At 32.6% G+C, this 17,442-nt stretch overlaps 1 protein-coding gene across 2 annotated transcripts in view; it reads right to left on the reverse strand.

Annotated features, from left to right (window-relative positions):
• LOC123700519 overlaps positions 1-16,206 on the reverse strand; it is a 55,421-nt gene extending 39,215 nt beyond the window's left edge. For both annotated transcript variants that reach the window (XM_045647756.1, XM_045647755.1), the window contains exons 1-4: positions 16,113-16,206; positions 14,185-14,339; positions 4,333-4,474; positions 3,647-3,844 (exon numbers count right to left, since the gene is read on the reverse strand). In XM_045647756.1, coding sequence (XP_045503712.1) covers positions 3,647-3,844; positions 4,333-4,474; positions 14,185-14,339; positions 16,113-16,169 — 552 coding nt within the window. In that variant the 5' untranslated portion in view covers positions 16,170-16,206. The remainder of the gene's footprint in view (positions 1-3,646; positions 3,845-4,332; positions 4,475-14,184; positions 14,340-16,112) is intronic.
• Between the last annotated feature and the right edge of the window lie 1,236 nt (positions 16,207-17,442).

Consider the following 17,442-nt stretch of genomic DNA (forward strand, 5'->3'; position numbering starts at 1 on the left):
TATAAATTTATAAAGGATAGAAAAAATTCGATCACGAGGCGGGACTTGAACCCGCATCCTTCGCGCCATTCCGGGGCGGATGCCTAACCAACTCAGCCACTCGTGACCCGCCTGAGCAATCGAATTTATTCTATCCTTTCAGTTTTATGTGTCTTAAGGGACACACCGCGCGCCATCTATTGAGATGATTTAACAACCATTTCAACCAATATGAAGCACTTTTCAGTGAATACAATATTGTAACGATGGAACACGACCTTTTCTTGAATTTATATTTTTTTGGTTTTTATGGCATTCAAATGCTTTATAAATATAAATTTATAAAGGATAGAAAAAATTCGATCACGAGGCGGGACTTGAACCCGCATCCTTCGCGCCATTCCGGGGCGGATGCCTAACCAACTCAGCCACTCGTGACCCGCCTGAGCAATCGAATTTATTCTATCCTTTCAGTTTTATGTGTCTTAAGGGACACACCGCGCGCCATCTATTGAGATGATTTAACAACCATTTCAACCAATATGAAGCACTTTTCAGTGAATACAATATTGTAACGATGGAACACGACCTTTTCTTGAATTTATATTTTTTTGGTTTTTATGGCATTCAAATGCTTTATAATAGAATAAATTCGATTGCTCAGGCGGGTCACGAGTGGCTGAGTTGGTTAGGCATCCGCCCCGGAATGGCGCGAAGGATGCGGGTTCAAGTCCCGCCTCGTGATCGAATTTTTTCTATCCTTTATAAATTTATATTTATAAAGCATTTGAATGCCATAAAAACCAAAAAAATATAAATTCAAGAAAAGGTCGTGTTCCATCGTTACAATATTGTATTCACTGAAAAGTGCTTCATATTGGTTGAAATGGTTGTTAAATCATCTCAATAGATGGCGCGCGGTGTGTCCCTTAAGACACATAAAACTGAAAGGATAGAATAAATTCGATTGCTCAGGCGGGTCACGAGTGGCTGAGTTGGTTAGGCATCCGCCCCGGAATGGCGCGAAGGATGCGGGTTCAAGTCCCGCCTCGTGATCGAATTTTTTCTATCCTTTATAAATTTATATTTATAAAGCATTTGAATGCCATAAAAACCAAAAAAATATAAATTCAAGAAAAGGTCGTGTTCCATCGTTACAATATTGTATTCACTGAAAAGTGCTTCATATTGGTTGAAATGGTTGTTAAATCATCTCAATAGATGGCGCGCGGTGTGTCCCTTAAGACACATAAAACTGAAAGGATAGAATAAATTCGATTGCTCAGGCGGGTCACGAGTGGCTGAGTTGGTTAGGCATCCGCCCCGGAATGGCGCGAAGGATGCGGGTTCAAGTCCCGCCTCGTGATCGAATTTTTTCTATCCTTTATAAATTTATATTTATAAAGCATTTGAATGCCATAAAAACAAAAAAAATATAAATTCAAGAAAAGGTCGTGTTCCATCGTTACAATATTGTATTCACTGAAAAGTGCTTCATATTGGTTGAAATGGTTGTTAAATCATCTCAATAGATGGCGCGCGGTGTGTCCCTTAAGACACATAAAACTGAAAGGATAGAATAAATTCGATTGCTCAGGCGGGTCACGAGTGGCTGAGTTGGTTAGGCATCCGCCCCGGAATGGCGCGAAGGATGCGGGTTCAAGTCCCGCCTCGTGATCGAATTTTTTCTATCCTTTATAAATTTATATTTATAAAGCATTTGAATGCCATAAAAACCAAAAAAATATAGATTCAAGAAAAGGTCGTGTTCCATCGTTACAATATTGTATTCACTGAAAAGTGCTTCATATTGGTTGAAATGGTTGTTAAATCATCTCAATAGATGGCGCGCGGTGTGTCCCTTAAGACACATAAAACTGAAAGGATAGAATAAATTCGATTGCTCAGGCGGGTCACGAGTGGCTGAGTTGGTTAGGCATCCGCCCCGGAATGGCGCGAAGGATGCGGGTTCAAGTCCCGCCTCGTGATCGAATTTTTTCTATCCTTTATAAATTTATATTTATAAAGCATTTGAATGCCATAAAAACCAAAAAAATATAAATTCAAGAAAAGGTCGTGTTCCATCGTTACAATATTGTATTCACTGAAAAGTGCTTCATATTGGTTGAAATGGTTGTTAAATCATCTCAATAGATGGCGCGCGGTGTGTCCCTTAAGACACATAAAACTGAAAGGATAGAATAAATTCGATTGCTCAGGCGGGTCACGAGTGGCTGAGTTGGTTAGGCATCCGCCCCGGAATGGCGCGAAGGATGCGGGTTCAAGTCCCGCCTCGTGATCGAATTTTTTCTATCCTTTATAAATTTATATTTATAAAGCATTTGAATGCCATAAAAACCAAAAAAATATAAATTCAAGAAAAGGTCGTGTTCCATCGTTACAATATTGTATTCACTGAAAAGTGCTTCATATTGGTTGAAATGGTTGTTAAATCATCTCAATAGATGGCGCGCGGTGTGTCCCTTAAGACACATAAAACTGAAAGGATAGAATAAATTCGATTGCTCAGGCGGGTCACGAGTGGCTGAGTTGGTTAGGCATCCGCCCCGGAATGGCGCGAAGGATGCGGGTTCAAGTCCCGCCTCGTGATCGAATTTTTTCTATCCTTTATAAATTTATAAAGATATTATTATCTTTATTTGTCGTCGAATCTAAATGTTTGCAACATTTTTTTGAATAAGGTTAACATTCAAATTCGCTGATAGCTAGTCAATCAAACTATTTGATGCATACTGCACATAATATAGAGATTTAAAATGCTTTTCGAACAAGTACTTTTTCGAAATAAACGTGGAGTGCTTTTATACAACTCAAGTACATAAAATTTGTCTAAAATCAAATATACCTAAATAGGCATTTACTAAGATTTATATAAGGCATGAAAACCTATCATATTTCTTGAAACATCACATATATGCGATAAATAATTCCATTGTCTTCACAACAAGGACCCATAAAACGAAATGCGCCCAGTTTTATTCCAATCTTTCAACGGCTCAATAAAAAGCTTTCCCTACAAGGTCCTGGGAAAGGCCACCTGGGCCAACGCAAACAAACATTTTCTTTACCACTTAATTTAATTAAGAAAGTGTCACGTACGTATTTTTACGTCGACATCGAAGAATTTGTGGGGGCAACACAAGCATTTTAGTGGGATTTGTTATGTTTAATTTTTTTTTTTTTTAAATCTTATTTTATTTATAGGGGTTTTGTCCACAATGGACAATGTCACCCCCGTAGAATCAAATTACATGTTATCTAAGTACAGATAAGTTAATTACTACTACCTAAATATAATTTAATCAGCATCTTTGCTTCTCGAGAGAGAGGATATGTTTAATTAAAAACTTAAATATTCGGTATAATTATTAGTGCGTATGCGGTCAGGGTATTTGCATAAAATGTGTGTTATTTGTACAAAACACCCAAAAGAAAATATATCATGATAATCTATACACTAAAGGAATATTTAAGAAACAACTCACAATAAATAGCTTTTCTACAGCGCAATGATAATTTAATACATAAAATTATACGAAAATATATTTTTATTGGTCACAACACAAGAAATCAAACCTATTCTAATTATTAATTAAAAGTTATTCCATTAACAAGATCTTGTCAACAAAACAGAATAAAATCTCACCTGTAACTCTGGAAAACTCTGCCTGACGATAAGCGTCCACAGATTATACAACACACAGAGTGTGATAAGCCAGAGCCAGTAGAAGTAGAAGTTCTCATCTGGATTGACCACAGTTCTTGGCGCTCGAACTTTCCTCCGCCTCTGACGTGTTGTTGATCTGTGCTCTCCCGTCGCTCCTTCTGAACCTGTGTCTTCTACCTAATATACAATTTGTACATAAATATCAATTAAAATTTACATTATTTAAAAAAAAATGATGCGATACAAATTTTCTACTATCTATTAATAATATCCCGAGAAAAAAAAGAAGCAATCAAATAATTCTATTTGTATTTTGATATTATGTAAAGGTTGTATTTTTCAATATCTAGAAACAAACAGAAAGAGGGAGTGACTAGACTACCAGATTTCATATAAAATCGTTGCACGAAAACACGCTTCGCTTTTAGGCATGTTTGTTTAACAGAAAACGTTTAATGTATTGATTTCGACGAAACCTAGGCGTGAGCAGCATACGGCTTTTAGTTAATTACTTACAGGTGAAACACGTTAGACTATCTGCTTTAGGGTTCACTTCTTTATAAGATACTTTAATACTAAGAATTGATTAGTAATTCACTATTTCTTTATGCTGTGTTTTAATCTAGAATAGTTTAAAGTCAAAACTAAAACTAATAATATCTCACTGTTTCTTGCGTTTCTGGTATCTGCCGTGTGGAAAACCTCTTCAAGAAGGAGTCCTCTCTCTTCAACGGTGGTTTCTTTTGTATGGCTGAACTCAGCTGTACCGTCGTTCGCAGTTTCATCCATCTCTGATTCGACTTTGTTCTGTTTCGATAAAAACACATTAGGCGTAAGAAATCTACTCTAAAGGAAAAACAGAGTTGGAAGGAAAGTGATTCAGAAGAAATGAATTTTATACAGATACAGAGATTTAATGTAAAACCAATTTACGATCACAGTTATTGACAGAGTAGTTAAAATCGTGCACACAAATCTATTCATCATGCTGCATGGCATACAAGAGAAAATAAAAACAATTCCAATTACAAAAATAGATTTATTATCAATACGTTTCTGAACTAAATTTCTAAATCTAAACTCAGGAATGATCTATAATAAATCTATCGTCATTCAGATGCAAACAAGAATAACAATGAAAAAGATTCGATTATCAAGATATAGGAAACCAAAGTTCACCAAGTTAAAACTAGGCACAATAATCACACGAAAACACACATAATCCATCGATAACCATTGAAGACCTAGACATAGACGAAGGATAGCATTAGTTGGAAATAACAACGACCATATAAAAAAGTTAAAGAATTGTTGCTTGTCTTCTATACAATCGAACCTCTTTATTTTCCTGAGTGCCTGGTAGTATGCCATGACAGCTTGGACGTGTCTCCATTTATGGCCCCGTTTGTCTGAATCAGACCCGGGCCTCTCGGAGTCCAGCACGGACCTCCGAGAACTTGACGAGCTCGATGCAATGATCGGTCGCCTACAAAGGGATGCTAATGTTACATGTGACAGTGTTGTGATCGAAATCCTATGAGTTTCGCCGCAACGCGCATTTACCGATAACATGTACCTAACCGATAAAAAATAACACATAATATGTTAAAAAATAGACAATACTTAACAGATAAAACAACAAAATAATCTTGTATTTAAGGGTTTCATTACCTTAAATATACTACCCTCAGTAGAATTTAATTAAAGAAAAAAATTGCCGTAAATAAATAACAATTACAAAACATAAAACTAATATGGCACGATACATTTTTATTCGTACACCCAAACAATCGGAGAAAAATATCATCAAGTGAAGCTTTTATATAGTGGAATGAAGTAAACAACTCGGGCCTTATCGATTTCAAACGAAATATACCGGGTACGTGACTGAAATATGTAACGAAACTCACAGCTTTCGTAAAATAAACATGCAATTGTTCTATTCAAGACCTCCTGCGTGATGTCTAGGCTTCCAGCGTTGCACATGGTGACACTAATTCGTTGTTCTGTGTTGTGAGACCAGCGCGGTTTTCTATTGGTATGGAAACTGAATTAGAAATAACTACCTGCTTTTTGATAAAAATGTTTAAAGATCGAGTGCTTTCCAAGAAAGTGATATTTATAGATTTCAGTATAAATTGATATTCTTAAAATAAAGTCGATGTTAAAAAGTAAAAGTATATATGTAATTAAAACATGCCTTAGAAAAAATTATATTTGCTTCATCATCTCAAAATTCAGTGAAATCAAATTTTGTAACCTACCTGTTTAAAATTATTATTATAAAATAAATTGTTTTTCATAATAAACTGAATTCAGTGACCATAACCAAAAGAGCCTCAGTGCGTTGCTAATTAAGCGTCGAAAGCATTTTATTTACATTTTTTTAACTTACATATCATCATTGCGCGTATTTGTTGTGAATGGCGAAAACTTTTTCACCAACCTAAAATTAATTTCTCCTTTATTCCCAAATCCCAATATTATTTTATACATTATTTAATAATTGCGTATACGCGTAAAAGCGCGTAACATTCCGCGAATGAAACTTATTTCTAAATACACTTTTATTTTCACATCTTAATCTTTCTCAACTTATATTTTCATTTTGTTAGCAATTTATTCTTCTCAATAATTTCAAGCTATCGACTCGACTATTGAGTCGAAAATCGTATTTTTGATAACATAAAACTTCTTGTGTTTGCCGAAATGAAATAAATAAAATGAAAATAAAATGCTCTAATACAATATGTTAACATAGGTAAGTACTATAAATTATTGACGATTGAATTTAATTTTAATTTCATAAAAAATAATGATAAATAGACGTGTTTCTCTATTTGTAATAAAATATGATTAAAGTAATGTTTCGAGAGATTGAATTTGAATATGAACTCATTGAGGAATATTGTGAGCCCGAAATATTTTTTATTTTATGATAAACTTAATTAAGTACCTAAACTTTATTATCAGACTAACATTTTACGTACCCACCAGTTATAGCTTGAAAACACACTTGAACTTATTTAACACGTCATAACTTACAATAATACACTGAAATGGAACCGCTAACACCAAACGTAAAATTTTACTGGATAAATAATTATTATTATGGAAAACGCAAACTGGTTAGGCGCGCGAATTTTGAAAATGGAACGCTGTTGTGTTTTCTTTTTTTGTTCGACATATTCGATGTTTATATTTGGCCAGTGTAAAAGGAGTATGAATTATTCAATGGATATAATATCTAAATAAATATAAAAAAATATTCAACATAATATTCATGCAGTTGTTATTTATATAAACGTTTTCAAATAAATTTATAGATTATATTTAATTATTTAAAAATTAAAATAATTTTAACATGAGGTCGATTCCAAATTTGAATTTGACGTTCTTTTCCTGTTCATTATTTACTTTTTTTTAAATTTTACTTGTGTCCAATATCTTAATTTTTATCTATGCAGATTGTTCTTCAGTTAACTATAATAATAAAGTTAGCAACTACCTTCTCGTTATTTTGTGCCTTTTTCAAACCGGGCTGTCTGGATTTAAAACAATATGTTGGTGACTGACTGACTGGTGAATTTATTAATTATTATATGAAGCAAATACGTACTTATTTCTAAGAATATACATACTATCAGATTCGGTAGTTTATGTATCAAGTGATCTCCCCGTTCGGTAAGTTTTTTGATTATTGTCATATTATGTTTGTATTTCATACTTTTTGACGATGCTTTTAATTCTTTGGAAATTCTTTCTGATTTATCACTCATGTAATTCTTACTATCGAAGAAAACATTATTTTTTAACTGTATTAAATATCCAAAGAAAATTACAAAAGGAAAAATGTTATGAAAAGTATAGTTTTCATATTGTGTAAGTTTTCACTTTACTAATAATACTGAAAGTTATTTTCATTGTCACGTACGAAGAGATGCCTCTAGGGGCTATTATAGAAATTGGAATAGTTTTCGGTAGAGTTCTTGTATATCTATAGAAAATAGTTTAAGTGAGACATTGGTATTATTTATTGTAAGTGTTACTGTGACACAAGAAAAACATAGTAGTTCCCGTTCATAAAAAGTAGGATGCCTTATTCTGGGTCTTCAGCTACCTACATACTAAATTTCATTGTAATCAGTTCAGTAGTAATTGCGTGAAAGAGTAACAATCATCCATCCATCATCACAAAATTTCGCATTAGAATATTAGTAGAATGGGACTTATGAGTTATGAAGCAGGACCATAAAAACGTTAATTTATAAGAAACTAAATCTCAAAGTAAACAATAAATGCCAGTGCTCATACCGTGTCAAGATCTTGGATTAGTGTCAGTAAGATGGGTCACGGTTGTGCTATTGATTTTATATTATAGGCATTCAATGTCAATTGGAGAATATATAGACAAGGCTAGGAAGGGAATGCACTTGATAAAAGTAATATTGAGTCAAATGAGGTACCTACATGTTTAAGGATGATGATGCGCAATGAAGCGTTTAAAAGTGGGCTGATAATCTATACTAATATTATAAAGCTGAAGAGTTTGTTTATTTGAACGCGCTAATCCCAGGAACTACTGGTCCGATTTGAAAGATTATTTCGGTGTTAGATAGCTCATTTATCGAAGAAGGCTACTCAACGCTACTACCAACAGGAGCGGAGCCACGGGGGTGAAACCGCGCGGAGCAGCTAGTATGATCATATTATGAGTAGAATAAAATACAGCATATAAAACGTTTAAGTTGTTGTATAAGAACAGATAACTAAATAGTTACTAGTCAGGCACATTCGATTAGAAAAAGTAAAAATGTGATAGTTAATTCACATAACTTTTTTTGTATAAACTATTTGATAACGTTTTGTCACACAGTATATAGGCATTACATTTTCGTTTGTGAGTGAGCCCAAAGACTAAATAATTTCCTTTATTAGAAGAAGGAAATGTTATTTTCTGGATTACTAATGTATTGTAATACCCGTCACCAATAATTGGCTCATGCTGTTCATTATTGTAACAATACCGTGAATCAAGTAGTATAAGGGTACTTACTTAGTTTATTAAGTAATCACAACAACCTAAGTAATTGATACAGCAACAATACACATTATTAAAGACAATACATATGATTATACAATACTTTATTTCAATTACAGGTACAACAGAAAATAGGTTATTAAATTGTAACGCACGAAGAAGCAGATTTCATTGTTTGTGAAGTACGCTCAAGTGATTGTGTCAACACAATTATTACTGGATTTGATGTATCAATGTGAATGGATATAATAAGAAACCTAAAAAGGCTGGCTGTAATATAATGAGGGATTTTTTTATGTATGTTAACGCGGGCTAAGTGGCGTGCCATGGGTGAGATCACGGTGAGATCTACGTCCAACAGTGGACGAACACAGGTTGAAAGAGAGAGAGAAAGAGACAAGTTAAAGTGCTGGTGGTGTACTTGCTGGTAAGCGGCAAGCGCTATTACCGCCCATGAATATTTGCAGAGGTGTAAGACCATTTGCAGAAGTCTCTTTGCAAAAGAATTGTTGACTTATAGGTATGGGATCAGGAAAGGATTGACGACGGAATAAAGGAAAGGACTGGGTAAGAAAAAGGATAAAGCACGTGGAATGGCTTGTGGAAGAGATTGAAAGTAAAAAAACAATGACAATCTTATATTCAATAGTATTTTGAAACTGAAGGATGATCTTACATTGAACAGAATTTGGGTATGAAGCATTTAAATTATGATTCAATGTGTAATGTAACAATACATAAGCCGTATTTGATGGCAATCTGTATGGTAAGTAATATTGGCTTAAGCGAAATAATATACTATCTCCTAAATTATGAATTACTATTATGTATTCTCGTACTCAGATATAGTGTGAACTTTGAAGAAAGATTGAACTTGTACTTCTATATTAATAATGGCTAAATTCAAAAAGTAAAACTCCTTTCCTATTTTAAACGTTACTGTAATTTCTCTAGAAAGATCGCCAACACCTTGTTGCTACAAATGATTTGACATTTGACATCTTTTCCAATAAAATATATTGTTCCTCGTCATTTAGATAACTAGCTTTTTTGTTCACTTATATTCTTATCTTTTTACTTATCTCCACTTGAAATCAATTCTAGAACATTTCAGATCAAACACTGGAGGTCAAATAAATAAATATTCCAGGACAATTTTCACACACGGCACGATCTGATCCTTTCGCTTGTGTTATGGAAACCAGTCGGCTAATAAACATACATGTATAATTTTAAATAAATACTTATATAGATGATTGACACCCAGACACAAAACAAATATCTCTGTTCATCACACAAATATCTGCCCTGGGTGGGAATTGAATCCACGACCTCTGGCTTGGAAGGCACCCTGCCTTCACACACTACCATACAATCCAGCTGGTCAGCCAAAATATTATACTTTTAATACTATTAATCTAAGAGCCCACGACGGCCAGACTTTCCTTTCTTTAGGAAAGTTGAAAGTTTCTCTGTATATGTCTCCGATACAGATAAGAACGACTAGCGATTATCAAGTCTGGGTTGTGGTTACTTTGGCAGGAAACACACTAAAGGTGTATAAAATTGTACCTAACTTTCATTATAGTTTAAAAGCTAAATTTTATATATGTTACTTGAAGACGTATAAAAAGATGTTACTTCAAGAGCCGGACAGTTTTCATGGTTCTTACATCTTACCAGACACATTTAAAAAATAACTAACATATCATCAAATTTACGTTACTACCTAAAAGTGTATCCAATATGAAATAACCCACTAAAAACATTAGTTTACTATAATTAATGACTAAAAAAAAATAGTATAATATAAGTAATAAAGTTATTACTTATCTTTTACGGGGACTTATGTCGATGGAATTCCACGTATCTCGATGACTTTGTTATTGTGTCATCGAGATACGTGAAATTCCATCAACATAAGTCCCCGTAAAAGATAAGTAATAACTTATTATACTATTACTTTTTAATCATTAATTATAGTAAACTAATGTTTTATAGGGTTATTTCATATTTGATACACTTTTAGGTAGTAACGTAAATTTGATGATATGTTAGTTATTTTTTAAATGTGTCTCGTAAGATGTAAGAACCATGAAAACTGTCCGTCTCTTGAAGTAACATCTTTTTATACGTCTCCAAGTAACATATATAAAATTTAGCTTTTAAACTATAATGAAAGTTAGATACAATTTTATACACCTTTACTACCTGTTTCCTGCCAAAGTAACCACAACCCAGACTTGATAATCGCTAGTCGGTCTTATCTGTATCGGAGACATATACAGAGAAATTTTCAACTTTACTAAAGAAAGGAAAGTCTGGCCGTCATGGGCTCTTGATCTATATGTGTAATAGGTTTCTGAAATAATCAAAGTACTTTGAATTTTATTTTGTTTTCGTGGCCACTTTAAAGGCTTCCAATATAAGTATGTTCGGCCTTAATGAGTTCGTGTCACTGCACATTTTTCTCACGATTCGATGCTTCGATGCAGGCTAAGGTCTGGGAAGAATAGTAGAATAACCATAGCAGTACTAAGTACTAACTATAGGTAGCAATATAACTTTCATGGATTAAATTTATTTAAGGAATTAAAAAAAACTCTATTAACTTCGCACACAAGCCACTCATGTTTCTATTCAATATTAATTATTATTTTTATACTACATTTTAGGCCACAGTGTAGGAAACACCAGTATGCCCATAAACTATATGACTCACTCAACACACATGGTGACTATTTGGAGACCATATTTGCCGTTCACCTTGGACTGGTAATCAGATCAAGCATTGCACTATGCTACGTCACATAACTATCGATGTATAAGCCTGTAATATGTTATAAAAATATAACATTATGTGGACTTTGAATAAATAGATTAGCAAGTGTCACGGTAAATATTTATTGTCATACAAAGGTAAAAATATTTTATTATTTTAATGTGAAGCAGCATAATATAATGTAGCATAGCAAGGATTTGATCATTTGACAAATGATTAAAAATGTAGTCCTAATTTTTCAAAAATGTAAGCAATAGAATTAAATGTATGAAAATTAATAAAAAACTTCTAAATTAGATTCCTCAAATAAAAGCTGGATCCTTCTATTTTAAAAGGTTGTTGAATTACAAAGGTTAGCTGATTGCATAATGTACATGAGAACGTACCAACTGTTAGTTATGCTAGTTATCATGCATTTTCCCAATCTAGAAAGTGTGGTTAAAATTAGATCTGTAGGTATCCATCCATCTATCTTCTATATCTTCTTAATATTATATATAAATCTCGTGTCACAATGTTTGTCCTCAATGGACTCCTAAACCACTTAACCGATTATAATAAAATTCGCACACCGTGTGCAGTTCGATCCAACTTGAGAGATAGGATAGGTTTTATCCCGGAAATCCCTCGGGAACGGAAACTATGCGGGTTTTTCTTTGAAAACGCGGGCGAAGCCGCGGGCGGAAAGCTAGTAGGTATATAAAACTCAAAGGTGACTGATATAGTGATCTATCAATGCACAGCCCAAACCACTGGACGTATCGGGTTGAAATTTGGCATGCAGGTAAATTTCATAACGTAGGCGTCCCCAAAGAAAGGATTTTCCGAAATTCTTGCGGGAACGCAGAAAAACGGGGATGCACGTACAAAGTCGTGGGCGGAGGTATTATATATTTTAGTTTCGATATTAGAAATATGAACGTATTAATTCAATGTTAGTATGTTGCTTAGAACTTGTTATTGAAACACGAAAATAGTTAAACCAATTGGGATGATATTTTACAGTTTAATAAATTGGATCAATATAAAGATGGTTTATTAGTCCTGGATGAGCGTAGGCGAAGTTTGTCTTAATACGAGTACCATTATAAAAATAAAACTGACTGGATAATTCTAATAAAAATAACTTCCTCGTATTCAAGCACATTAGGAATTTCGTTTATTATCTTAGGAACTTCCCTAAGTACGTAATGGGATTTATAATAAAAGCGATATTTTGCTTTTACGATATCTGAGAAGATTGCTAGTCTCTAAATATTCCTGACCTAAATAAACAAAATATATATCTTATACGACTAGTGATTAAGGCTAAATATATAGCAGTGAGGTATCGATTTTTAAACTAAAGATATTCATGGAATCGGTTCACATTTCGTAGAAAGGTAAATGTATTTTTACATCCTGAGTATTCGGTTAAATTTATACTAATCTCATATGTATTATCTCTTCATTCACTTATCGTTAAATAGTTCGTACTTTAAGTTTTTAATTTTGCTTATTGTTTCATATCATAAACATATTTTGATCTCTGCAGTTTGAGTTAAGAACACTATATTACATGCATTTAATATTATATGGAGAAATTATTATAATGGTAGTTTTCAATCCATCCCTTAAAATTTTTGGTACATACGTGCTGTAAGAAATCTAAGATACAAGTTGTGAAATTATCTTTTGTACAATGTACGCGATTTATAATTACAACGTTGGTGAATTTATAATTATTGAACTCTACAAATACAAGTCTGTATTGCAAACTCATTATCATCAAATTTTGGTGCTGTTTGATTTCTACATTATACCTACTTTTTAATTTGTACACAATACTTTAAAGGGAACCTTGAATATTGTCGCAATGCATGAAACTTATCAAATATTTTTAATGTGGTCTTACCATTATTATATATATGAAACTTCATCAAATTTACCATCCATTGACGATATATATGATAGCTAAAATTGCACTATAAATTCCATGACTGATATTATCCAAATATTATGTATAATGTGTAATCGTGCTTGCACTATATACACTGTATATCAAAATTTTACACATAACAAAATGTGGTGAATTTTCGCAGATTGTTTCTAATGTATAACAAAATAATTTGTCATGTGTCGTTCGGGGATGTTGTAGTGCATCTTATAATACAAATGCAAATAAACAAGTGAGTGACATACGATATTTATGTATGTTAATCGATAACTGAAAGTTCATGATAGATCTATGTATCTAAATATGTACCAAACCGCCTCAGGCTTTATTTTCGTGCGACAAAGTGTAGAACTAAATTATATTAGCCCAAAAATGCTTCATATTCATATATTTTGTGTCATAGAGCATAGTGTACACAACATAATTTAAGGAATCATGTGGCTCGGAGCCACAGTGTTAAACTAAAGAATATTAGGCCCAAACTTATTTCGAAAATTTTGTATCTACATCATAGGCACTAGTTCTTCATATTTTCTTCTCTATCCACATACATAATGTGCATCAAGTACACTATTACATTATTTATGTGTAAAGCCTTCCACCCGCGGCTTCGCCTGTTTTGTACAAAACTTAAATATGAGAACCATACCATACACTGGTAAACACAGTATAAAAATCGTCGCAGTAGCTTAAGTTTATCAAAACAGTCAGGCGCGACTTTGTTTTAAAAATGTAGTAATATGATATTTTGGCCTCACCGTTGTCCAGGGCTCTTGCTCTCATTGCTAGCGTTGTTGCTGGAGTCATCGTCCTCCTCCCTCGAGGTGGCAGTGGAGAGGGCCCGGGAATCCGCGTTGACGTCACTCCCGTCATTGTCCTCGCCTTCTGATGTTCTACTGGTCCCTTCTTCCGCCTGGAACAAGTGTGTGCAGGCATTATATAGGGGGTTATAATATTCAAGTTATATATTGAGGAATTAAGTACAAATTCAAGTTATATAGCATTTGTTAAGATATTGACACTTATAGGTGACCACTTTCAATTGGTTGTAGTGTTTCATTTTTCACCCAGGTTGAACATTTCGTATCAATAAAATTTTGATATGTTTAGTTTTTAATAAGATTAATTACATTAATATAATATAGGCGGTAATAAATTAATAAAATTAAGTATGTCTTGATATATTCAACATTGAAGAAATATACCTAATTTGCTATTTTGTTGGCAAACATTTATTAAGTAAAATTATACTTTATGTACAAATCGTACAACAGATAAAAAATTTAACTTGACCTCATCAGCATTTCTATATGTAACAATCAAACGAAATTGCTTGTCCAGTGTCCACCTGTTCATAATAATTATTTACTTAGGTCTCCAAAAGGCTTTAGGCCAGATATATTACGTAGAGTTTTCTTATGAGTCTGTTTTTATTATGATTATTAAGATATAACATATTATACATTTGAGTATGTTGTTACATGTTTGAATCTATTAGGTACTAAAAGCATTAATAAAAAATTTAAATTATATTAACCTTAGAGAATTAATCCGAGTTATTTGTAGCAGAAATTGGAATTCAAATTTAACAAGTTTAATTACACAATTAAGAATATGACCGTACGTTTGAAAATCAAGATTTTTTATCATCAACAGAATAGCAGCAGCAGTTAATCGTTCGTTCTTAGCAGGCCTTATTTAGTTTTTCTAGAGCTAGACCAGAATATGATCAATTATTTAAAAAGGCCACGTTCTAGACTTTTATTATATCCGTCGATCCATATCTGGTGATATGAATTAATTAGTAATTGTATGTAATATTTTTTTGTAGGATATTGTTCAAATGAATTTATTCTGCTTTGTATTTTTTTTTTCAAATATAAATTACACATTGTTCACTTAGAATCAGATGATACAACATGTGAATTTATAAACTAATTAAAAGGTATACCTAGAATAAAAGCCCACAAAATCCAAAAAAAAAAATCCATTTGACGGCAAAAAAACTTGGTCCTCCAAAAAAACTGTAACATGAATGAATGAGTTTCACGTACACTATAAAAACATTTTATTACGACATACAGCGACACCAACAAATTCTTAGGTTGACAGATTAAGGAACTAGCAGAGTAATTGCATACGTGATCGGAAAACTATCAGCCTATTGGGCAAGGTATCATGCAATAATGGAAACTAAATTTGTCCAAAGGTGCCCTTAATGATATTACTAGCAGGGTAAATTTAAAGGGCTCAAGCTATATTATACATACCTTTTCGTAGCAATGCGATAAATGGAAAATAATGGGGAATTAATAATGGAAAAAACATGCTTCATAAAAATAGCATAGGTACCTACGTACTAGAAACTCTCATAACTCATGCTTGAATTATAAAATAAAATTAAAGTAGTATTAACAAAATTTTAGTTTGCTACTTCTGACAGCTTAATTTGATAATGTATTTCTGGCTACTTTAGGTACAAGGATTGTTCATTTGTCAAAACTACCTCATTATAACGAACTCACCTTTAATCTACTGTGTATATGCATCTAAAATTAAAACAACGATTCCCTATAAAAGCGACCTACATTCTACATTCAACTATTACACGCCTAAATAATTATTATTTAAAATCTGCCTGCTCTAATAAAACTTGTAGTCTCACTATATCTATAGCTTGACTTACCTGAATTCGAATAAGCGGTATCATTTCTTCTTTAAACACATGCATGTTTTTACACATAATTTAGATGGATATTTATTATAATATTATATAAGACTTAATCCATTGTCCATGTAAGTCACAGTTTCTGTAAGGAAACGAATTTAATTGTGATTTGAAAATGTGATGGAGAATCTAACTAAATTAAGTATTAATATTTTATAGTGTCATATAATTATGTATTTGCGAATTAAATGTAGGAAGCTTGACTAGAAGTAATAACTTAAGTTTAGACAGTCGTTAGAACATAATATTATTGATTTATGAATATGAATACAAATGAATTAATAATGAATGGATTGACTAATTTGAATTGATCAGTATCTAGAGTTTATAAATATTATTAAATAGACATATTATTTGGTGATTTTAATGAATTTTTAGAAATATAAAATGGATTAAATGCAACTACCTGCTAGTGATATTTTAAGAGAATGTCTAACATTGCTCAATTTTGGTAAATAATATAAGGAAAAGCCTTGCATATAAAGCATTAGTTCCTAGTAAAAACATATTGGTTTATTTGATAAGACTTTGAAATATCGTTCTTTGTAATGCGATATTCGGTGTAAATAATATTGACGTCTTAGATCGTCTGCTTGAAGAAGGTTCTCAACGACAGTTTGAGATTACTGCTTTCTTAGAATTTAGGAGGATCAATAGATATTCTTCTTCTTTTTAAATGAATAAAGATTTCAGTGAAAATAGAAAAATAATATACTTTAACCTTTAGATACCATCTTTTGTCGCTAAAAACTATGTAGTAGTATACTAAAGTATTAGAAAAATAAATTCAGAACTGTTGCAAAAATGTTTCGTAATACAAAAACTTGAAACTCTGCTTGATAGGCATGTTTGTGAAAAGTAGGTCGTGTCTTGTGTCAATAACAGGGGCATAGATGGGTTCTGTGTTAAGAAAGCTTTGTATCTATGTAAGATAAGTATGCTATCTTCATACTACATATAAAGCTGAAGAGTTTATTTATTTGTTTGAAAGCGCTAATCTTAGAAACTACTGATCCGATAAGAAAAATTATTTCGGTCTAAGATAGCCCATTTATCGAGGAAGGCAATAGGGGAAGTACGGACAAAATGACAGGGTGTTTTGTTTTCCAATCATATTTATTTATTTAATGGCATTATAATCAGTCTCAATCGTTTATACTCATCTTAGGTTCATTGACTATCAGTAACACAGTCTATTAATTAAGTAGGATCTATAATAAAATATATAATAATAAAAATTATAACTAATAACAAAAACCATTTTGTCCATATAGCATGGACAAAATGA

Source organism: Colias croceus, chromosome 19 (assembly GCF_905220415.1).
Source record: "Colias croceus chromosome 19, ilColCroc2.1".
Lineage (NCBI taxonomy): Eukaryota > Metazoa > Arthropoda > Insecta > Lepidoptera > Pieridae > Colias > Colias croceus.